General features: G+C 52.5%; 1 protein-coding gene across 1 annotated transcript in view; it reads right to left on the bottom strand.

Annotated features, from left to right (window-relative positions):
* Positions 1-24,533, bottom strand: part of TOX2 (TOX high mobility group box family member 2) — a 228,724-nt gene that overhangs the window by 16,174 nt on the left and 188,017 nt on the right. Inside the window, exons 4-5 of the mRNA XM_068150376.1 lie at positions 17,789-18,028; positions 14,867-15,094 (exon numbers count right to left, since the gene is read on the bottom strand). Of these exons, the coding sequence (XP_068006477.1) occupies positions 14,867-15,094; positions 17,789-18,028 (468 nt within the window). The remainder of the gene's footprint in view (positions 1-14,866; positions 15,095-17,788; positions 18,029-24,533) is intronic.

The raw sequence follows: 24,533 nt of genomic DNA, 5'->3' as shown, positions 1-24,533 counted from the left end.
TCCTTCAAAGACCATCCCTAGAATGGTTTGGGCTGGAAGGATCCTTCAAAGACCATCCCTAGAATGGTTTGGGTTGGAAGGATCCTTCAAAGACCATCCCTAGAATGGTTTGGTTTGGAAGGATCCTTCAAAGACCATCCATAGAATGGTTTGGTTTGGAAGGAAGCTTCAAAGACCATCCCTAGAATGGTTTGGGTTGGAAGGAAGCTTCAAAGACCATCCCTAGAATGGTTTGAGTTGGAAGGATCCTTCAAAGACCATCCAGTGCAATGGTTTGGGCTGGAAGAAAGCTTCTAAGACCATCCCTAGAATGGTTTGGTCTGGAAGAATCCTTCAAAGACCATCCATAGAATGGTTTGGGCTGGAAGGATCCTTCAAAGACCATCCCTAGAATGGTTTGGGTTGGAAGGATCCTTCAAAGACCATTCCTGGAATGGTTTGGGCTGGAAGGATCCTTCAAAGACCATCCCTAGAATGGTTTGGGTTGGAAGGATCCTTCAAAGACCATCCATAGAATGGTTTGGGCTGGAAGGAAGCTTCAAAGACCATCCCTAGAGTGGTTTGGGCTGGAAGGATCCTTCAAAGACCATTCCTGGAATGGTTTGGGCTGGAAGGATCCTTCAAAGACCATCCCTAGAATGGTTTGGGTTGGAAGGATCCTTCAAAGACCATTCCTGGAATGGTTTGGGCTGGAAGGATCCTTCAAAGACCATCCCTAGAATGGTTTGGGTTGGAAGGATCCTTCAAAGACCATCCCTAGAATGGTTTGGGCTGGAAGGATCCTTCAAAGACCATCCCTAGAATGGTTTGGGTTGGAAGGATCCTTCAAAGACCATCCATAGAATGGTTTGGGCTGGAAGGAAGCTTCAAAGACCATCCCTAGAGTGGTTTGGGCTGGAAGGATCCTTCAAAGACCATTCCTGGAATGGTTTGGGCTGGAAGGATCCTTCAAAGACCATCCCTAGAATGGTTTGGGTTGGAAGGATCCTTCAAAGACCATTCCTGGAATGGTTTGGGCTGGAAGGATCCTTCAAAGACCATCCCTAGAATGGTTTGGGTTGGAAGGATCCTTCAAAGACCATCCCTAGAATGGTTTGGGCTGGAAGGATCCTTCAAAGACCATCCCTAGAATGGTTTGGGTTGGAAGGATCCTTCAAAGACCATCCATAGAATGGTTTGGGCTGGAAGGAAGCTTCAAAGACCATCCCTAGAATGGTTTGGGTTGGAAGGATCCTTCAAAGACCATTCCTAGAATGGTTTGGGCTGGAAGGATCCTTCAAAGACCATCCATAGAATGGTTTGGGTTGGAAGGATCCTTCAAAGACCATCCATAGAATGGTTTGGTTTGGAAGGATCCTTCAAAGACCATCCCTAGAATGGTTTGGGTTGGAAGGATCCTTCAAAGACCATCCATAGAATGGTTTGGTTTGGAAGGATCCTTCAAAGACCATCCCTAGAATGGTTTGGGCTGGAAGGATCCTTCAAAGACCATCCATAGAATGGTTTGGGTTGGAAGGATCCTTCAAAGACCATCCATAGAATGGTTTGGTTTGGAAGGATCCTTCAAAGACCATCCCTAGAATGGTTTGGGCTGGAAGGATCCTTCAAAGACCATCCCTAGAATGGTTTGTGCTGGAAGGAAGCTTCAAAGACCATCCCTAGAATGGTTTGTGCTGGAAGGAACCTTCAAAGACCATCCAGTGCAATCCCTCTGCCATGAACAAAAACACCTTCCACCAGCCCAAGTTGCCCAAGGCCTTATCCAAGCTGGCCTTGAACTCTTCCAAGGATGGAGCATCCACAATTTCTCTGGGCAACCTGTTCCAGTGTCTCACCACCTTCACTGTAAGAAAACATCCTTAAGGATCCCTTGCTTGGACATCTCCATTCCCACCCTCCCTCTGGGGATCTCTCTGCACCCACATAGGGCTCCATGGAGCACAGCAAGGAGCGGAACTGTAGCCTGAGCTCTCTGCACCCACATAGGGCTCCATGGAGGACAGCAAGGAGCGGAACTGTAGCCTGAGCTCTCTGCACCCACATAGGGCTCCATGGAGGACAGCAAGGAGCGGAACTGTAGCCTGAGCTCTCTGCACCCACATAGGGCTCCACGGAGGACAGCAAGGAGTGAAAATTCAGCCTGAGGCTGGGAAACACCACACTGACATTGGCAAAGTGGATCTGAAGACAGCTCCTGAGGAGCCCTGTGTGGAAAGGCAGCTCTGGTGCAGTATTTATCACCTTTAAGGCTGTAACTCCAGCATTGCCAAACCCACGTTAGTTGCTAATTAAATCCCATTTTCTCCCAGGGATTTTAATTTCCAAGCAATTTATCAGATTTAAGGATCCTCCAAACATTCTGCCTGCTTTTTTTTTTTTCTTCTTCCTAACCTGCCATGCCCACTGATTTATTTTTTCCCCTTCTTCCTTAGCAGGAGGATTTCATTAGTCATTAAGTGAGTGGGTGGGGGGGGAAGCAAAAACGTTTAGTGGTTATGAAAACAACAGCAGCGGCAACAACAAAAAAAATCAATCTGAGCTGGGAGAAGCATATGTTGGGATTGTAATCCTGACACCTCTGTGTCTCAGCAAAGCTGCTAGTAATTGCACTGTAATGAAATGTTCTTGTTTGATAACCAGTTAATTAGAGCAGACAATTAGTCCAAAGCCTGCTGACGCCCACGAGTGCCGCGGTGTCGAGCAGGCTCTGAGTGACAGCCGGAGCTGCTCTCTGTCACCTCTGCATCCCACCCCACCTGCTCCACCACAAATGCTGCTTCCCATGCGTGGGGAGGGATGGAAAGAACCCAGACTCTACCCCTCTCCCCGAAATCAAGGAAGTTCACTGATCCCAGCTGAGAAGCTCTCTGCTGCAGTCCTAGATGGAGAACTTTGGTGCGGCCAGCAGGAGCGGGGAGGTGAGCTTAGCCCTGCAGCTGGCACTGGGGAGGCTGCACCTGGAGTGTGGGGCTCAGTTTTGGGCCCTTCTCTACAAGAAGGACATTGAGGGGGCAAGAGTGTGTCCAGAGAAGGGCAGCAAGGCTGGTGAGGGGTCTTGAACATAAGTCCTATGAGGAGCGCCTGAGGGAGCTGGGGTTGTTCAGCCTGGAGGCTGAGAGGAGATCTCATCGCTCTCTACAATCCCCTGCAAGGAGGTGGGAGCCAGGTGGGGCCAGCCTCTTCTCCCAGGTAATAATCATAGAATCAATAAGTTTGGAAGAGACCTCAAAGATCATCAAGTCCAACTTGTCACCCAAGACCTTATGACTGCTAAACCATGGCACCAAGTGCCACATCCAATCCCCTCTTGAACACCTCCAGGGATGGGGACTCCACCACCTCCCTGGGCAGCACATCCCAATGGCTAACAACTCTCTCTGTGAAGAACTTTCTCCTCACCTTGAGCCCAAACCTCCCCTGGTGCAGCTTGAGACTGTGTCCTCTTGTTCTGGTGTTGGTTGCCTGGGAGAAGAGACCAACCCCTTCTGGCTCCAACCTCTCTTCAGGGAGTTGGAGAGAGCAAGAAGGTCTCCCCTGAGCCTCCTCTTCTCCAGGCTAAGCAACCCCAGCTCCCTCAGCCTCTCCTCACAGGGCTGTGCTTGAGGTCTCTCCCCAGCCTCATTGCCCTTCTCTGGACACATCCAAGAGTCTCATAATCACAGAATCATAGAATCATAGAATCAACCAGGTTGGAAAAGACCTCAAAGATCATCAAGTCCAACGTATTACCTAATACCTACCACCTCATGACAACAAAACCATGGCTCCAAGTGCCACGTCCAATCCCCTCTTGAACACCTCCAGGGATGGGGACTCCACCACCTCCCTGGGCAGCACATTCCAATGGCTAACAACTCTCTCTGTGAAGAACTTTCTCCTCACCTCCAGCCTAAACCTCCCCTGGCACAGCTTGGGACTGTGTCCTCTTGTTCTGGTGTTTGTTGCCTGGGAGAAGAGACCAACCCCTACCTGGCTATAACCTCCTTTCAGGAAGTTGTAGAGAGCAATAAGGTCTCCTCTGAGCCTCCTCTTCACCAGGGTAACCAAGTGACAGGACAAGAGGAAATAGCCTCAAGTTGTACCAGGGGAGGTATGGCTTGAATATTAGGGAAAACTTCTTCACCAAAAGGGTCATCAGGCACTGAAACAGGCTGTCCAGGGAAGTGGTGGAGTCAGCATCTCTGGAGGTCTTTAAAAGGTGAGCTTAGGGACATGGGCTCAGAGTTGTGTACAGGGAGATGTTAGTCTATGGTTGGACTCAATGATCTGAAGAGCTTTTCCAACCAGGCAGTTCTATGATTCCATCAGCAGAGAAGAGATGGAAACTGCAGCAAAGATCTCCAGAGGGGAGCTGAAGGATGTGGTTTACTTAGGTGGGAGAGAAGACCCAGAGGAGCCAGAGCCTCCACATGTGATGCAGCAGAGGAGGCACTGAGGAAACTTCTGCATCTGCTCAGGACAGGGAAAGGGGCAATAGGCTTAAGCTGCAGCAAGGGCCATGGTGGCTAAGCAAGGGGAAAGCCTTCCTAACAGTCAGGATAATTAAGCAGGGGAAGAGATTGCCTGGGGAGATGGTGTAATCTCCACCACCGAGGGTTTAAGAGCAGATTAGGCACAGATCCATCAGGAATGGCTTAAGCAGAGATGATCCTAACTTCAGGCAGCAGCATGGGCTGGTTGACCTCTTAAGTCTCTCCTTGCCCTCTTTTCTGTGATTCCATGGCTGGGATTTGTTTTGCCCCTAAATGTATGAGCCTGGATTTTATTCTCCTTGTAGATCTGGAGGGTTGTTCTTGTAGCTATTGTACACTTCCTTGCAAGATATCTCTTGGGGCATCCTAACTTGTGGCTTACTCCTAAGATGACTCCAAAGCAGTCCCTCCCTGCACAGCAGGCTCTGTCACACAGCTCTTCTCTTTGCAGGTGGTCTCCATACAGCCATTGGAAATGCAAACACATCCATCTCACCCTTCTTCATCTCACTCTTCCTCATCTCCTTGCACCCTTCTTTGTCTTCCTCCTGCTTCCTTCATGGGGAACTTATTCTGTCCCTCCCTCCATTAAAACCAACTTACTCAAGCTATGGGGTGCAAATCTCAGCACACCTCCTTCAGACTAGTATCTAATAGGTTCTGGGTTGCTAAGTCCTGAGGTCAAGCAGCTTGGGCATGGAAGACAGCTGTCAGTGATGTCCATCATGAGGTTGCTGGTTTTGTGTTGCTCCAATTCCCCCAGATTCTCCCAGCTATGGCACAGGAGCTGCTGAGCATCTGACATCCTTGTGGACACCTACACAAAAGGCCCTGGCAATGGGAACTCTTTGCATGGGCTCAGGAGAACTGCTCCTTTACCCTGGGGGAGACCCAGTGATGTGAGGCAGTGCTTTGGAGAATGGATAGAGAAACTATTCATTAAAGAGCAATTACCATTGATTAAAGCATCCTCAAGGGTTCCTGCTAGCATAGAATCATACGATTGTCAGGGTTGGAAGAGATCTCAAGGCTCAGCCAGTTCCAACCCCCCTGCCATGGGCAAGGACACCTCACACCACAGCAGGTTGCTCACAGCCACATCCAGCCTGGCTGCAAACACCTCCAGGCAGGAGGCTTCCACCACCTCCCTGGGCAACCTGTGCCAGGCTCTCACCACCCTCATGGGAAACAACTTCTTCCTCACATCCAAGCTGATTCCCCCTATTTCTAGTTTTGCTCCATCCCCCCAGTCCTGTCACTCCCTGACAGCCCCAAAAGTCCCTCCCCAGTTTTCTTGGAGCCCCCTTCAGATCCTGGAAGGCCACCAGAAGGTCTCCTGGGAGCCTTCTCCTCTCCAGACTGAGCAGCCCCAACTATCCTCTGCCTTCACTTCTTGATGCCACCTGAGTGTAAGTCATCTGTCACCCCATGTGAGGGCACAAGTGTGCTCCCAGGACAGCCCACAGAGGACTCCAAATGAAGCAGAGGAGGAGGTTGACAAATCCTACCACTAACCTCCAACAAAAAGCACACAGCATTCACCTTCCACACTTCTGATCTTGCTCTGCAAGAAGAGAAGTCACACTCTTGGAGCTGCTCTTAAGAACAGTTCTGATGTTTCACATCTGCCCTCTCATTATCCTGATCTCCACCAGACCTCTCTTGAAACATTGTTTGGGATCAGTGCCTTTCATTCTTCTCCAGCACAGGTCTTGACACTGAGAAGATGCTGAAACCCCCTTCCAGGCCAAGGCAACTGGTTGGATCCTCCTAGCCCCCCACTGGCAGGGCTTTAGGGCAGTAGCAGGAAAATGACAGCAGCTGCCAGGTCTGTAGAATGCTGGAAGTGGGCAGTTTGGTGGCCATGCTGCCAGGCAGCACCTGCTGCATGTGTGTCCCATGGGATCTCTCCTCTGTGATGGCTCTGCTCTAAGGCTGGCCTGAGATGCCTCTGGCCCACTGCAGACCTAGGCAGTGTCCTGTCAGCAGGTGAGGTATCAATGAGCAGAGGGGCCTGATGAGATGGGGGAACTGTTGTTTTCTGCTGGGTCACTCATCCCTGGAGTGTGAACACTCTATTCTGCTCCAGGCTGTGCATTTGTGTGGGAGAAGCAGATCTGCATTTGGCCACGGAGTCCCTCAGCATTACTGAGCTGGTCCTGCTGAAGCAGGGCTATCACAAGCAAGAGCTCCAGCACCTTTGTGTCCCCAGTGAGTCTCCAGATCCATGAACTCAGCTGGAAATGCTGATTCTATCCAGCTTTGCTTCTTTTCAGTTAGGATGGGAAGCCCTGGTTCAGCCTGAGCTTTACTCAGTGATTGCTCAGGAGCTTCTTGAAGCCTCTGCTGTGAGTTTCCAGGGTCTAGGGAAACACTGACCCAATGCTTTGAATTTGTTCTTGGATTTCCTAAATGAAAAGAAGCAGGCTGCAGAGACATCTGCAGCTGGCAGCTTGACACTGTCCCCTGTACTCCATCATCATCACCATCACTGATGAGCAGTGTCTAAAGGGTGGGGGGAAGAAGATGGGGCCAGGCTCCTTCCAGTGGTGCCCAGCAGCAGGAAAAGGTGTGATGGACACAAACTGGAAGTCAGGAGGCTCCATCTGAGGAAGAGGAGAAGCTCCTTTGCTGTGAGGGTGCTGGAGGCCTGAAACAGGCTCCCCAGAAAGGTTGTGGAGTCTCCTTCTCTGGAGACTTTCAAGGCCCACCTGGATGTGTTCCTGTATGACCTGCCCTAGGTACCCCTGCTTGGGCAGGGGTGTTGGAATGGATGACCTCTAGATGTCCCTTCCAACCCCTCCCATTCTATGATTCTATGATTCATCTAAACCTCCCTTAGCACAATTTCAGGCCATTTCCTCTCAGCACATCAGCTGTCAGCCCCTGTCTTGGACAGCAGCACTCTGAGCTGGGTTAGGAACTGGCTGGAGGCTGAGCCCAGAGAGTGGTGGTGAATGGTGCCACAGCCAGCTGGCAGCCAGGCACCAGTGGTGTGCCCCAGGGATCAGTTCTGGGCCCTGTGCTCTTTAACATCTTCATTGATGATCTGGATGAGAGCATTGAGTCCATCAGCAGTAAGTTTGCAGATGACACCAAGCTGGGGGCAGGAGTTGATCTGCTGGAGGGTAGGAGAGCTCTGCAGAGGGACCTTGCCAGGCTGGACAGGTGGGCAGAGTCCAGGGGCATGAGATTGAACACATCCAAGTGCCAGGTTCTACACATTGCCCACAACAACCCCAGGCAGTGTTACAGGCTGGGGTCACAGTGGCTGAGGGCAGCCAGGCAGAAAGGGACCTGGGGGTACTGGTTGACAGCGGCTGAACATGAGCCTGCAGTGTGCCCAGTTGGCCAAGAGGGCCAATAGCATCTTGGCCTGCATCAGGAAGAGTGTGGCCAACAGGAGCAGGGAAGTCATTGTGCCCTGTGCTCAGCACTGCTCAGGCCACACCTTGAGTCCTGTGTCCAGTTCTGGGCTCCTCAATTTAAGAAGGACATTGAGACACTAGATGATCCTTGTGGTCCCTTCCAACCCTGACTGATACTATGATACTACAAATGTGTCCAGAGAAGGGCAATGAGGCTGGGGAGAGGCCTCAAGCACAGCCCTGTGAGGAGAGGCTGAGGTTGCTTAGCCTGGAGAAGAGGAGGCTCAGGGGAGACCTTCTTGCTCTCTGCAACTCCCTGAAGGGAGGTTGTAGCCAGGTGGGGGTTGGTCTCTTCTCCCAGGCAAGCAGCACCAGAACAAGAGGACACAGCCTCAAGCTGTGCCAGGGGAGGTTTGGGCTGGAGGTGAGGAGCAAGTTCTTCCCAGAAGAAGAGACTGGCCATTGGAATGTGCTGCCCAGGGAGGTGGTGGAGTCCTCATCCCTGGAGGTGTTCAAGAGGGGATTGAATGTGGCACTTGGAGCCATGGTTTAGTTGTCAGGAGGTGCTGGGTGACAGGTTGGACTTGATGATCTCTGAGATCTTTTCCACCCTGACTGATCCTATGATTCTGTGATTCTATTCTATGATCCTATCACCTGCTCCTAGGGAGAAGAGGCCAAGCCCCATACATGAAGATGCCAACATCCTGCCAAGGCAGCACTGGGGATGCTGAGAGGTTTTGCCCCTGTGGCAGAGCCATGGCCACGCTGGAAGGGGTTAACCCGGGGGAGAAAACTCTGCTGTGCCGAACAGGTGTCCTTGAGCAGTACCCAAGGACAGGGAGATTGCTAATCCTGTATTCCACTGCATGATCAAATCACCAGGCAACAGATATAAATAAAAAAAGGCAGGAAATAAGGAAATTTAGATCCAAGGGTGTCAGAGGGAAAATGAAGATTCATTGTGGAGAGGCTGAGGGAAGAGATGGAGGAACAAAATGACAAAGGCACAAAGGATAAACCAGGAAGAACAAAAGAGGGGTGGGGGTTGGGAGGGGAGGGAGGGAAGGCTGTTGGTGCAATCCATGTCTGTGACAACAGCAGCCAAATCAAAGATGCTCCTAGATGATGTGGTTCCTTGCATAATTCTGGTTCCTGCTTGGTGTTTGTCTTTCAGCTAGTGCACAGGGAAAGAACAACCCATCTCTGGACTGGGATGTGAGCAACCTTTGTTTTGCTTGTTTCATCAGGAGGAGAAAGCAAATTTGCTTTGTGGGAGCAGCAGCACCTGCTCAATGGCAAATAAATAGCTGCAGCTTTGATATTACAGTGCATGGAATCATTAGCAGCACCCATGGCAGAGGGTTAACCCTCTGCCTCCTGGCCTGAGCTACCTGCCAAAGAGGTGATGCCTTGTGTCTGCCTGCAGTGATGCTCCAGGTAGTGTCTGTGGTGCTGGTGCAGATGAAGGAGCTGAGGCTGTGTCTGCCTGCAGTGATGCTCCAGGTAGTGTCTGTGGTGCTGGTGCAGATGAAGGAGCTGAGGCTCTGTCTGCCTGGGGGTGGCACAGGACCACCTGCTCCTGCATTTGGCCTTGTTGAACTTTGTAGAAGAACAAAACCAAGCCAAAGTGCCAGGTCCAACTCCTGGGTCAGGGCAGTTTCCATGTTTCAATGCAAGTTGGGGGGTGAAGGGCTGGAGGGCAGCCCTGTGGAGAAGGACCTGGGGTGCTGAGTGATGAAAACCTGGAGATGAGCTGGCACTGTGAGCTCACAGCCCAGATCCAGCCCTGTCCTGGGCTGATCCCCAGCAGTGTGGGCAGCAGGGGCAGGGAGGGGATTCTGCCCCTCTGCTGTGCTCTGCTGTGACCCCACCTGCAGTGCTGGGGCAGCTCTGGAGTGCTCAGCATAGACATGGAGCTGTTGGAGCAGGGCCAGAGGAGGCCACAGCACTGCTGGGAGGGCTGGAAGCCCTCTGCTGTGAGGCCAGGCTGAGAGAGTTGGGGTTGTACAGCCTGGAGAAGTGAAGGCTCCAGGGAGATGTTCTGGTGGCCTTGGAGTGCAGAAAGCTGGGGACAGAGTTTTGAGCAGGGCCTGTTGTGACAGGACAAGGAGTGATGGTTTGGCACCAAAAGAGGCAGATTTAGGTCAGAGAGAAGGAAGAAATGTTTGACAGTGTGGTGAGGTATTGTCCCAGGTCACCCAAAGAGATGGGAGATTCCCCTCCCTGGCACCATGCCAGGTGAGGTTGTTTGGGTCTCTGAGCAACCTGCTCTAGTTGCAGCTGTCCCTGCTGACTGCAGGAGGTTGGACTGGGTGATCTTTTAAGGTCCTTCCATCCAACCCTCCCTAGGGTTGGAACTGGCTGATCCTTGAGGTCCCTTCTGACCCTGACAATTCTCTGATTGTGTGAAGAGTGTTTTGCTTCACTGCTTTGCCATCACTGTGTTGGCTTTTCCCTGGGTTGTCCTCTTCACTGAAGACATGAAGATGCTCAAAATCAGTGCTGCCAATGAAGCTAGGAGCAGCACACCAGCTGTAATATTTCCCTTTGCCACCTTTCCCCAGAGCACAATGCTCCTGCCTGGCAGTGAGCTGAACCACAGTTTGGTGCAGCCATGTGGCAGTGTGGAGTCACAGATCCTAAGCAGGAATTTGGTCACTGGTGTGTAGCTGTCCTGGCTGGTCACTGTCCCCTCCCATGTGGCTGCTTGTCTTGGGGACTTAGGGGTGTTGGTGGATGAGAAGCTCAACAGGAGCCAGCAGTGAGCACTTGCAGCCCAGAAAGCCAATCCCATCCTGGGCTGCATCAGGAGAAGCAGAGCCAGCAGGGACAGGGAGGGAATTCTGCCCCTCTACTCTCTGCTGAGAGACCATGTGTTGCACTGTGTCCAGTTCTGGAGCCTCTATTACAAGAAGGATCTGGAGGTGCTGGAAGGTGTCCAGAGAAAGGCCATGAGGATGAGCAGAGGGCTGGAGCTGAGGACAGACTGAGGGAGTTGGGGCTGTTCAGTCTGGAAGGCTCCGAGGAGACCTTCTTGTGGCCTTCCAGTATCTGAAGGGGGCTCCAAGAAAGCTGGGGAGAGACTTTTGAGGGTGTCAGGGAGTGATAGGACTGGGGGGGATGGAGTAAAACTGGAAATGGGGAGATTCAGATTGGATGTTAGGAAGAAGTTGTTCCCCAGGAGGGTGGTGAAAGCCTGGCACAGGTTGCCCAGGAAGGTGGTGGAAGCCTCCTGCCTGGAGGTGTTTGCAGCCAGGCTGGATGTGGCTGTGAGCAACCTGCTGTGGTGTGAGGTGTCCCTGGCCATGGCAGGGGGGTTGGGACTGGCTGAGCCTTGAGGTCCCTTCCTACCCTGCCAGTTCTATGATTCTATGCTCATGGTTGTTTGTATCACACCCTGCAGTCCTCAGGGGAAAGCTCTGCAGGCCAGCCTAGGCACTTATATTCACATATTAAAGATACTTTGTGAAACCTTTTTTGGGGGGGTGTGTTCCTTTTCCTTCCCCCCCCCCTCCTTTACAAATCTAAACAAACCTGTCTGGGGATGCTGGCAGTGGAAAGCAAACAGGGACTAAATAAACTCCCTCCCAGCCAAACACTTCAGGAGTGAACGTGCCGCAGTGCACAGAGCAGCGATACGGTCCCAGAGCCTAAGATAAATAGTGTCCCTCCAGCCCCAGCCCTGGGCAGGGAGGGAGCTGTCATGGGAGGGAAGTATACAGCTGGAGACAAAGCCAGGAAGTTAATATTTAAGCATTCTGACAAGGAACAAATGACTTAATTAAATCAATTACAGAGGGAGAAAGGGAGCCACTTAGGAAGCGTGTGGAAAGAGGAGGCAAGGCTGCTCCCAGCTCGTGAAGGAGAAGGCAGCAGAGTTAGCAGGGAAGATAAACGGCCTGCTTTAATCCCTGCTGTTAATTAAGAGCTGAGCACTTGCACTGTGCTGAGTCAGGGTCACACCAGCACTTGCAGTACATAAACCACGTTTGCAGCCAAGCTCATTGCCCGCTCTGCAGAGAGATTCATAACCAGATGGAGTAAAGGAGAGGCAGATCGAGATGCTGGGAGGGATGAAAGCAGGAGAAAGAGGTGACACAGAAGCTTCTTCATGCTTCTGAACCTCCCACAGCTCACACCAATAGCCCAAACCCAGCCTCTGCTCTACAGCTTTCCAGGTAGCTCGGCTGGGGTCAACCATCTGCACCAGGAGGGGATCTGCCTCTCTTCTTCAGCATGAGAGATTCCTGCATGATCCCCCAGTCAGCCATCCAAAGAAAAGAGGGAGGCTTGTGAAAACATCACAGCTTTGCACAGGGGAGAGACTTCAAATGGCTCACAGAATCATAGATTTGTCAGGGTGGAAGGGACCTCAAGGCTCAGCCAGTTCCAACCCCCCTGCCATGGCCAGGGACACCTCACACTACAGCAGGTTGCTCACAGCCACATCCAGCCTGGCTGCAAACACCTCCAGGCATGAGGCTTCCACCACCTCCCTCTGGGTCAGCAAAAGGAGTTACACCCCAGAAGATGTCTTGGTCTCACCCCTGATGGTGCAGGGTGGAAAGCAAGGCTGTTTCCTAGCATGCCTGTCACTTCAGTGACTTTTTTCCCCCTACCTGCTGCTCTCTTAAATGTAGCTGCTTCAAATGCTGGCCATGGTCACTCAGTGGGAGATGGAGCCAACCTGAAGCTGGGAGCCAGGCTCTAGGAGAAGGGTTTATCGCTCACAAGGGAACTGTCAGTTAAAGGATGTTTGGCTCCATAGAATCAGAGAATTGTCAGGGTTGGAAGGGACCTCAAGGCTCAGCCAGTTCCAACCCCCCTGCCATGGCCAGGGACACCTCACACTACAGCAGGTTGCTCACAGCCACATCCAGCCTGGCTGCAAACACCTCCAGGCAGGAGGCTTCCGCCACCTCCCTGGGCAACCTGTGCCAGGCTCTCACCACCCTCCTGGGGAACAACTTCTTCCTCACATCCAAGCTGAATCTCCCCATTTCCAGTTTTGCTCCATCCCCCCCAGTTCTATCACTCCCTGACACCCTCAAAAGTCCCTCCCCAGTTTTCTTGGAGCCCCCTTCACACACTGGAAGGCCACAATAAAGTCTCCTGGGAGTCTTCTCTTCTCCAGACTGAACAACCCCAACTCCCTCAGTCTGTCTCCACAGCAGAGCAGCTCCAGCCCTCTGCTCATCCTCGTGGCCCTTCTCTGAGCATGTTCAGAGACATCACACACAGCATCAGGACTTGCTGTGCCTGATAACAAGACACACTTGCTATGGAGAGTGTTCCCTGGGGCTGTCTCAACAGGCAATCAGAGGCTTTTGTGACTCAGCACCACCAAAGCAGTTCAAGCAGGACCCACAAGTCTCTGTGTGAAAGACTGAAAGTGGTTGACAGCTTTGGGGCAGAGAGGCTTCCTCTGAGAGGCCACTTCAGACATCTCCTTCCTAAGCTGTTAAAGCCTTAATGTTAGATTTGGGGGCAGCAGAGGGCTAATAGTGTTTAGTCAGTTTGGTCACTGCTTGTAAGTAAATAAGCAGATCCAAACCCATCTCCCACCTGAGGCTGTGAAACCCCACACCAGGGCAAGGCCACTGATGTTCCTCCAAAGTCTGATGAAAGAGTAATGAGTTGTCACACAAAGTTGCTCCTCCCAACCACAGAGCTCCTTCTAAAAACAGGGCAGAGGCAAAATCCATCCTTCTGCAGCCCCATCCCTGCCCTGCCTGTGACATGCATCAGAACCTCGAGGCGTGCAGGTGGCAAAGCCTTGTGTGCCGGGCAACCCACAGAGGTATCCAAGGGCAAGGTCACATCACTGCCGCACCAGCTTGGGGCATGCAAATCTCTCAAGCATGGCTTGGAGTGCCAATGGGCACTTCAGCACCACTCCTGCACTCAGCTTCTGTTTCCCAAGGTTGCCCAGGGAGGTGGTGGAGGCTCCTTCCCTGGAGATATTCAGGGTGAGGCTCAACAAGGCCCTGGGCAGCCTGCTCTAGTTGGGGATGTCCCTGCTGACTGCAGGGAGGTAGGACTGGATGACCTTTGGAGGTCCCTTCCAGCCTGGACCATTCTATACCAGGCAGAAAGGGACCTGGGGGTACTGGTTGATGGTAGGCTGAACATGAGCCAGCAGTGTGCACAGGTGGCCAAGAAGGCCAATGGCATCCTGGCCTGCATCAGGAACAGTGTGGCCAGCAGGAGCAGGGAAGTCATTCTGACCTGTGCTCAGCACTGCTTAGGCCACACCTTGAGTCCTGTGTCCAGTTCTGGGCTCCTCAGGTTAGGAAAGATGTTGAGCTGCTGGAAGGTGTCCAGAGAAGGACAACAAATCTGGGGAGGGGTCTGGAGCACAGCCCTGTGAGGAGAGGCTGAGGGAGCTGGGGTTGCTTGGCCTGGAGAAGAGGAGGCTCAGGGGAGACCTTCTTGCTCTCTACAACCCTGAAGGGAGGTTGTAGCCAGGTGGGGGTTGGTCTCTTCTCCCAAGCAACCAGCACCAGAACAAGAGGACACAGTCTCAAGCTGTGGCAGGGGAAGTTTAGGCTGGAGGTTAGGAAAAAGTTCTTCATAGAAAGAGTAATTGGCCATTGGCATGTGCTGCCCAGGGAGGTGGTGGAGTCACCATCCCTGGAGGTGTTTAGGAAGAGCCTGGATGAGGCACTTGGTGCCATGGTTTAGTTGATTAGATGGTGCTGGGTGATAGGTTGGACTCGATGATCTCAAAGGTCTTTTCCAACCTGGTTAATTCTATTCTATTCTATTCTATTCTATTCTATTCTATTCTATTCTATTCTATTCTATTCTATTCTATTCTATTCTATTCTATTCCATTCCATTCCATTCCATTCCATTCCATTCCATTCCATTCCATTCCATTCCATTCCATGATTCTCAGATTCCCCCTCAGCATCTTCAAGCCAAGCTGCTAAGGTGCTTGGGGAGTCTGATGCCTTGCACCACGGAAAACCCACCCTTGAGCAGTTTGGAAAGGCCAGAGGAGGCTTTTCAGGAACTCACTTGTTTCTGTTCTTCCCCCAGGCTGTCCCACATTGATGCAACAATCTTCGAGACGTCCCCGAAGGTGGCGTTGGGGTTCTGCCCCTTGATGGCCGCTTGCGTGTCTCGGAAAAACAGGGCATAGGCTGACACAGGCTTCTGGGGCTCGTTGGGGTCCTTCTTCTTCTTCTTCTTTTGGCTTTTGGGCTTTTTGCCCAGGTCTGTTGATGGTCTTTTCTCTCCAGTAACCTGCAAAACCAAGAGATGAACCTTAGCGGTTAGCCGGTGGCAGACCGAGCTGAGTCCCTGCTACAGCTTGTAAGTGAAGAGGATGGGAGAGGGCATGGGGAAAGGAGGGGTCCCAGCATGGTCAGGAGGGCAGCAGCCCTGGGGTGCTCTGGCTGAAAGAGCCTCTGGCATTATTACTTGAACTGCCTGTGGGTGATGAGCCTGGCTTGTGTGTCTCCTCACAGCCCAGCTCACAGCTTGGGGGATCTCTGCTCCAAAGCTGTGGCTTCCCAGACACTCATCCTCAGTCATTCCCCTTCCCCTTCCTCCTCCTCCTGGTAGTACAAGCTCAATCCCTCCTTGGTCCTCTTCTGGAACCTCTCCCAACACCTTTCTTCCCAGTCAGATCCCTTTAACAGCCCATAAATATTACCAAACTTGACTTCCTGAAGGCTTTTGATTTCCAGTGCTGTGATCCCCTTTTGCAAGCTGCTTCTGCTTTTCCTCACCCACTCAGCCTCCCTGCTCCCTAGGCAGCATAGACCAAGTAGCATCAGCATCACATCAGCCACCCCACTGGGGCTATCTGAAATCTGTTTCACCCTGCTAGCAGGCATGTACCCAGGAAAAATACCCAGCAATTGCACCACTTGAATCTTATGTATTCAACACTTCACATGCACTGCTCAGGCTTTACTACAGGGTGCAGGTGGCTGACTGGGTCTGGCTGGGAAGTAAAAGAGCAAGGCTGGAAACTGGGATGCTCCCAGTGGAGGCAGCGCAGAAAGAAGCCCTTGTGGCTAGATGGGGGATGCAGCAGGCAGTGTGTTCAATATATGGGACCACAGAAGCCTAAGTGTGAGGCTGCGGAAAGGCAAAGACCCCTGGAAAGCACTGGAGACATGCATCAAAGCTCTCCACATATTAACCATGCTCTGTGCAAGCTTGCACTCCAGGGAAGCTCCATTATCCTTATTTTATAGCAAAGGGAACACTAAATACACCAGAGGTTAAACATGGGAGAGAAGAAAACTGCTGGCAGTTGGCTGCTGCAGTCCAGATCTCTGAATCCTTGAGGGCAAACAGGCCACCAGCAGCTCTGCCTGCAGAGCCACTGTGCTGAAGCATCAAGGGCTCAGCAACTGCCTGGCTTCAGCAGTCCTGCAAGGGCTAATTACATTGCTTGGAAAGTTGCCCTGTCTGTCAGAGAGTCATGGAATCATAGAATCAATAAGGTTGGAAAAGACCTCAGAGACCATCAAGTCCAACCTGTCACTCAACACTTCCTGACAACTAAACCATGGCTCCAAGTGCCACATCCAATCCCCTCTTCAACACCTCCAGGGATGGGGACTCCACCACCTCCCTGGGCAGCACATTCCAAAGGCTAATTAGTCTTGCTGGGAAGAACTTTCTCCTCACCTCCAGCCTAAAACTCCCCTGGCACAGTTTGAGACTGTGTCCTCTTGTTCTGGTGCTGGTTGCCTGGGAGAAGAGACCAACCCCCACCTGGCTACAACCTCCCTGCAGGGAGTTGCAGAGAGCAAGAAGGTCTCCCCTGAGCCTCCTCTTCTCCAGGCTAAGCAACCCCAGCTCCCTCAGCCTCTCCTCTCAGGGCTGTGCTGCAGCTTTGTTGCCCTTCTCTGGACACCTTCAAGTCTCTCAATGTCCTTCTTAAATTGAGGAGCCCAGCACTGGACACAGGACTCAAGGTGTGGCTTAACCAGTGCTGAGCACAGGGCGCAATGACTTCCCTGCTCCTGCTGGCCACACCACTCCTAATGCAGGCCTGGATGCCATTGGCCTTCTTGCCCACCTGGGCACACTGCTGGCTCATGTTCAGCCAGATGTCAACCAGTACCCCCAGGTCCCTTTCTGTTTGGCTGCTCTCAGTCACTCTGACCCCAGCCTGTAGCACTGCATGGGGTTGCTGTGGCCAAAGTGCAGCACCTGGCACTTGGATTTGTTAAATGTCATCTTGTTGGACTCTGCCCATCTGTCCTTCCCCCCCCACCATTTAGCAAGCCATGCCTGATAAACTCAGTTAAATCTCACCTTGTGTTATTTTCTCTTCCCTGGTTTAGACTCCTCTACTGACCCCCAGAAAGCTATGTCTGCACCCAAGCCTTTGTAGAACCTTAGCCCTGAACCTTCTTTGCCCATCAAAACTTTCCTCATACAGAGTCTCATCATGCAGCTTGCTGGACCTGGTGAACTGTGGAGAGAAAAAGCCCAACCCTGCTTGCCCAGCTTGCTGCACACACAGCCCAAGCCTGTGTGCTTGCCTGCCACGCTGGACCTCACCCTAGGCTGGGCACAAGCTCCCCATCCTTAGGAGTTCTCCCTCTATACATAAATAAGTTGGAAGAGGGCAGATTTAGATTGGAGATTAGGAAGGAATTCTGTACAGTGAGGGTGGGGAGACACTGGAACAGGTTGCCCAGGGGCGTTGTGGATGCCCCCTCCCTGGAAGTGTTCAAGGCCAGGTTGGATGAGGCCTGGAGCAGCCTGGGCTGGTGGGAGGTGGCCTTGTCCACAGCAGAAAGCTTGGAACTGGATGGTCTTTAAGGTCCCTTCCAAGCCAAAGCATTCTGTGATTCTATGAAATATTTAAGCCCAAAGTAAGACCAAGCCTGGGCTCTGATTCAGCACAGTGCACCCCCCAGGGAAAGCCAGCACCTGGGTGTCTGCTAGAGGAGGAGCGACCGCACATACCTTATAGTGTGACTCTGTCTCCTCTTCCTGAGTAGAGCTGGAGGGAGATGGTGTGGCAGACTTACTTCCCGGGGGCGATGGGGACCCGTGGGTAACACTGCTCCTCATCCCCATCTGAGAGATCAGCTGAGACTGGCTGAGGGCACTCATGGGGCTGGCTAACATCCCGGGGCGATTGAGCAGGGGCACTTGCCGGCTGGACTCGTAGGAGGCGGCGTCCGAGTGGACCATCTCCTGGATCTGAGTGAGGAGAACATAGAATCACAGAATCATCCAGGTTGGAAGAGACCTTCAAGATCATCAAGGCCAACTGATCACTCAACCCTATATAGTCAGCTAAACCATGGCACCAAGTGCCTCATGCAGGCTCTTCTTAAACACCTCCAGGGATGGTGACTCCACCACCTCCCTGGGCAGCACATCCCAATCACAATGACCAATCTCTCTTTCTATGAAGAACTTCTTCCTAACCTCCAGCCTAAACCTCCCCTGGCACAGCTTGAGACTGTGTCCTCTTGTTCTGGTGCTGGTTGCTTGGCAGAGGAGACCAACCCCCACCTGGCTACAACCTCCATTCAGGGAGTTGCAGAGAGCAAGAAGGTCTCACCAGAGCCTCCTCTTCTCCAGGCTAAGCAACCCCAGCTCCCTCAGCCTCTCCTCACAGGGCTGTGCTCCAGACCCCTCCCCAGCCTTGTTGCCCTTCTCTGGACTCCTTCCAGCATCTCAATATGTTTCTTAAACTGAGGGGCCCAGAACTGGACACTGGACTCAAGGGGTGGCCTAACCTTTGCAGTGCACATGGGCAGAATGATGTCCCTGCAACTCTTCTTGGAGATGACTCTTCCAGTTTTAAATACTGCAATCAGCTCCAATGCCACTCAAAGTGAATGTAGGAGTAAATGAATCAGTCCAGATAAGGGCAGAGACAATCATGGGCTGCCTGCTCAGATTTCTCAGTGAGGGAGGGAACCCAAAGCAATGTATGAGGGAGGAGGTTATATGATAGAGATTTCCCTCCAAATTAAGAGTTTCCTAACAGCAAAGGGGAAGAGTGCTGCTGGCCAAAACCACATCATAGCATTCCTGAATCCCAGGATGGTGAGGGTTGGAAGGGAGCTCTGGGGATCATCCAGTTCAAACCTCAAACCCACAGCAGGTTCACAACATCCCGGTGGGTTTGGAATCTCTCCAGAGGAGAGTCCACAACCTCTCTGGAACTCCAGCAGCCTCACAGCAAACAAGCTTCTCCTTATGTTCAGATGGAAGCTCCTGTGACACTGGGAGAGTGAGAGCAAAGGGGCAGCAGGTGGGACTGAAAGGTGGCTAATCACAGATGGCTGCAGGGACACATGGACATGGCAGAGGCCACCAGCAGAAACACTGCCTCCTGGGGCTGCTGAGCCCACCACTCTTGAAAGGTTCAACAGGAATGTGGAACAGGGATATATGGCTGATCAGAAGTGTCAGCACAAATGTCCTGTGGAGCAGATGTCCTCCAATGTCAGGACACAGCCCACAGGTCACATGGCCGGGCCAGGCCTAAGCAGCAACAACCTCCTGCCCTGGCCAAGGAGGGAAGGTGAAAGAGATGGAGACAAACCCAACCATGCTGTAGCTGTGTGGAAGGTTTTGGGGATACCCTGCTGTCTGCTGAGACAGGATTCCATTTTGTATCACTTTCCCTGAAGAACTCCACAATCATCCATCCCAGCAGCAGGGCTCAGCCCCGCCACAGCCCTGTGGGCAGAGCCAAGCTGCAGCCCTGTGGGCAGAGCCAAGCTGCCTCCCTTCCCAACATTCAGCTTGAAAAAGCCCCTCAGGATCACCAAGTCCAACCCAGAACCCTGCTCTACAAGTCTCACCCCTAAACCATAGCCCCAAGCACCACATCCAAACCACCTTGAAACATATGCAGGGCTGGTGACTCCACCACCGCCCTGGGCAGCACATTCCCAATCCCTGACCACTGTTGCCATGATAAATGTTTCCTAATATCCAGCCTAAACCTCCCCAGTGGCAGCTTGAGGCCATTCCCTCTTGTTCTGTCACATGCAGAGCTACAGGCTGGGGTCAGAGTGGCTGGAGGGCTGCTGAACAAACAGGGACCTGGGGGTGCTGATTGACAGCCACCTGAATATGAGCCAGCAGTGTGCCCAGGTGGCCAAGAAGGCCAATGGCATCCTGGCCTGAATCAGGAACAGTGTGGCCAGCAGGAGCAGGGAGCTCATTCTGCCCTGTGCTCAGCACTGGTTAGGCCACACCTTGAGTCCTGTGTCCAGTTCTGAGCTCCTCAATTTAAGAAGGACATTGAGACACTTGAAGGTGTCCAGAGAAGGGCAACGAGGCTGGGGAGGGGTCTGGAGCACAGCCCTGTGAGGAGAGGCTGAGGGAGCTGGGGTTGCTTAGCCTGGAGAAGAGGAGGCTCAGGGGAGACCTCATTGCTCTCTACTACTCCCTGAAGGGAGGTTATAGCCAGGTGGGGGCTGGTCTCTTCTCCCAGGCAAGCAGCACCAGAACAAGAGGACACAGTCTCAAGCTGTGCAAGGGGAGGTTTAGGCTGGAGGTGAGGAGAAAGTTCTTCCCAGCAAGAGTAATTGCCCATAGGGATGTGCTGCCCAGGGAGGTGGTGGAGTCCCCATCCCTGGAGGTGTTCAAGAGGGGATGGATGTGGCACTTGGTGCCATGGTTTAGCTGTCATGAGGTCTGTGGTGACAGGTTGGCCTTGATGATCTTGGAGGTCTATTCCAACCTTGGTGATTCTTTCATTCTGTAATTACCTGTGAGAAGAGATCAGCAGCAGCCTCCTCCAGCCCCTGAGGAAGGCAGTGGGAGGGAGAGCAAGCCCTGCCTGCAATGTTTCCCAGCCTTTCCCCTTTTTTTCTCTTAATCTGATGAATGTTAACAGGGGTTTCAAGACCCAGGCTTGCTTTATTAACACTCTTCATTTCTGATAACCCTGCTGAGGTGCAATCTCTCCTTCCCAGGGAGGATTGCCAGCTCCATTAGCAGCACGCACAGAAAGAAACCCAGGGAAGACCTGCAAGGGCTCAGTAGGCTTCAGAGGGAATGAATCCAAATGCAAAATCAAATTGATTGTTGCAGGTCAGCTTTACACATGACCTGAGAGCAGGTTTTGCTCTCTTTCAGGTTCTCCACCAGCAGAGGAACATGTGGCAGGGGAAAAGGCTTCCTGAGGCCTGCTCCTTTTCTCTCTCAGTTATGAAGTGCAGGGGTTTCACTCACAGATTCACAGACTCACACAGTGCATCTGCTTGGAAGGCACCCTTAAAAGTCATCTTGTCCAACCCCCACTGCAGTGTGCAGGCACATCTCCCACTAGATCAGGTTGCCCAGGGCCACATTGAGTCTGATCTTGAATGTCTCCTGGGGACAGGGCTTCAACCACATCCCTGGGCAGCCTGTTCCAGCATTTCACCACCCTCACTGTGAAGAGCTGCCTCCAAATATCCAACCTAAATCTACCATGCTCCACTTTAAACCTACTGCATCCCAACTGAATCACAGAATCATAGAATCATGGAATCACTGAACCACAAAATCATAGAATGGTCTGGGTTGGAAGGGACCTTCGAGGTCCCTTCATCCAGTCCAACCCCCCCTGCAGTCAGCAGGGACATCTTCCACTAGATCAGGTTGCCCAGAGCCCTGTCCACCCTCACCTTGAATATCTCCAGGGATGGAGCCTCAACCACCCCCCAGGGTAACCTGTTCCAGTGTTCCACCACCCTCACAGGAAAGACTAAGGCTGACTTAGAGGCCATGCTGAATTGCTTCCCTCACCTTTGCTGGCTGCAAGGAAACAGCAGCTCACAGAGGCAGCTGTGCTCCATTGTGGAGCTGAGGAAACTTGCTGCTGCTGCTTGAACTGTGCCAAGATTTATGTGTCCTTAAAGCCTGCCTTATTGCAGAGGTCTGGCCTGTCCTCACCACCTGCTGCTGGCCAAAAACACACCACAGAATTCCTGAATCCCAGCATGGTGAGGGCTGGAAGGGACCTCTGGGGATCATCCAGTTCAAGCTTCAAACCCACAGCAGGTTCACAACACCCAGGTGGGTTTGGAATCTCTCCAGAGGAGAGTCCACAACCTCTCTGGGCAGCCTGCCCTGGAACTCCAGCAGCCTCACAGCAAAGAAGCTTCTCCTCAGGTTCAGATGGAACTTCCTGTGACACTGGGAAAGTGAGTGCTGCAGGCAAGCAAGTTGGGGATGGACAATAGGCTTGGGCAGCACAGGATGCATCAGAGAGGCAATGTTTGCATTTGCAATTGAATTTGCAAGCATCATGGGAATGGTCCAGGGTGAGATGGGGAGCCTGAGAGGTGAGAATCATAGAATCAATAAGGTTGGAAAAGACCTCAGAGATCATCAAATCCAACCTGTCACCCAACACCTCCTGACAACTAAACCATGGCTCCAAGTGCCACATCCAATCCCTTTTTGAACACCTCCAAGAGAGATCAGCACTCATCTACCACATGAGCTGCAAGATCTTTCTCAAATTCCAGTGAAAAAGGTGTTGGATCCTGCACAACAACCCCAAGCAACATTGCAGGCCTGGGGAAGAGTGGCTGGAAAGCAGCCTGCTGGGAAAGGGTCTGGGGGTGCTGGTAGATGGTCAGCTGAAAATGACCAGTGTGTGCCCAGCTGGCCACAAATAGCAGTGGCACGTTGGCCTGGATCAAAACCACTGTCCCTATACTCAGCTCTGGTGAGTCCAGAGGTCACATCTGGGTGCCACAGTATAAGAAAGACATTGAGGTACTGGAGGGTGTCCAGAAAAGAGTCATGAGGCTGGAGGGGGGTTTAGAGGGCATCATATGAGGAGCAGCAGAGGGAGCTAGGGTTGTTTGTTCTGGTGAAGAGGAGGCTGAGGGGAGACCTCATTGCTCTCTACAACTCCCTGAAAGAAGGGAGGCTGCTGTTGGTCTATTCTCCCAAGCAATCAGTGATAGGATGAGAGGAAATGGGTTTAAGTTGTACCAGAGGAGGTTTAGGATAAATATTAGGAAAAATGTCTTTGCTGCAGGAGTGGTCAGGGATCATGGGATCACAGTCTCACAGTATCACCAAGGTTGGAAAAGACCTCGAGGATCATCGAGTCCAACCTGTCACCACAGACCTCATGACTAGACCATGGCACCAAGTGCCACATCCAATCCCCTCTTGAACACCTCCAGGGATGGGGACTCCACCACCTCCCTGGGCAGCACATCCCAATGACGAATGACTCTCTCTGTGAAGAACTTTCTCCTCATCTCCAGCCTAAACCTCCCCTGGCACAGCTTCAGACTGTGTCCTCCTGTTCTGGTGCTGGGTGCCTGGGAGAAGAGACTAACCCCCACCTGGCTACAACCTCCCTTCAGGGAGTTGTAGAGGGCAATGAGGTCTCCCCTGAGCCTCCTCTTCTCCAGGCTAAGCAACCCCAGCTCCCTCAGCCTCTCCTCACAGGGCTGTGCTCAAGGCCTCTCCCCAGCCTTGTTGCCCTTCTCTGGACACCTTCAAGTCTCTCAATGTCCTTCTTAGACTGAGGGGTCCAGAACTGGACACAGGATTCAAGGTGTGGCCTAACCAATGCAGAGTCCAGGGGCACAATGACTTCCCTGCTCCTGCTGGCCACACTCTTCCTAATGCAGGCCAGGATGCCATTGGCCTTCTTGGCCACCTGGGCACACTGCTGGCTCATGTTCAGGTGGCTGTCAATCAGCACCCCCAGGTCCCTTTCTGTTTGGGAGCTCTCAGCCACTCTGACCCCAGCCTGTAGCTCTGCCTGGGGTTGCCGTGGCCAAAGTGCAGCACCTGGCACTTGGACTTGTTGAATGCCATCCCATTGGACTCTGCCCATCTCTCCAGTCGGTCGAGGTCCCTCTGCAGAGCCTTTCTACTCTCTAACTGACCAACATCTGCTCCCAGCTTGGTGTCATCTGCAAACTTGCTGATGCCTGACTCAACCCCCTCATCCAGATCATCAATGAAGATGTTAAAGAGGATGGGGCCCAGCACTGATCCCTGGGGGATGCCACTGGTGCCTGGCTGCCAGCTGGCTGTGGCACCATTCACCACCACTCTCTGGGCTCAGCCTCCAGCCAGTTCCTAACCCAGCTCAGAGTGCTGCTGTCCAAGCCTCAAGCTGACAGCTTAGCCAGGAGTTTGCTGTGGGGGACAGTGTCAAAGGCCTTGCTGAATTCCAGGTAGACCACATCCACCAGATGGGTCACCTGATCATAGAAGGAGATCAGGTTGGAGAGGCAGGACCTGCCCTTCCTAACTCCATGCTGGCTGGACCTGAGCCCTTGGCCATCCTTCAGGTGCGCAGTTATTGCCCCCAGGATGATCTGCTCCATCACTTTCCCTGGCACTGAGGTCAGGCTGCCAGGCCTGGAGTTTCCAGGTTCCTCCATCAAACCCTTCTTATGGATGGGGACCACACTGGCCAGTTTCCAGACACCTGGGACCTCTCTGGTGAACCAGGACTGGAGGAAAATGATGGAGAGCAGCTTGGCCAGCTCATCTGCCAGCTCTCTCAGCACCCTAGGATGGATCCCATCCAGTCCCATGGACTTGTGAGTGTCCAAGTGGCTCAGCAGGTCCCAATCTAATTCCTCATTGGCACAGGCTGCCCAGGGAGGTGGTGGAGTTGTCATCCCTGGAGGTGTTCAAGAAGCTGTAGGCCATGGTAGCTGGGTTATGGTTGGACTCAATGACTGTAAAAGCCTTTTCCAACCTT

Source organism: Melanerpes formicivorus, unplaced genomic scaffold (genome assembly GCF_026170545.1).
Source record: "Melanerpes formicivorus ecotype bairdi unplaced genomic scaffold, bMelFor1.0.p_v2 SCAF_19, whole genome shotgun sequence".
In the NCBI taxonomy this organism is placed as follows: Eukaryota; Metazoa; Chordata; class Aves; order Piciformes; family Picidae; genus Melanerpes; species Melanerpes formicivorus.
Note: the sequence above shows the minus strand (reverse complement) of the source record. Positions and strands in the feature narration are given on the sequence as shown.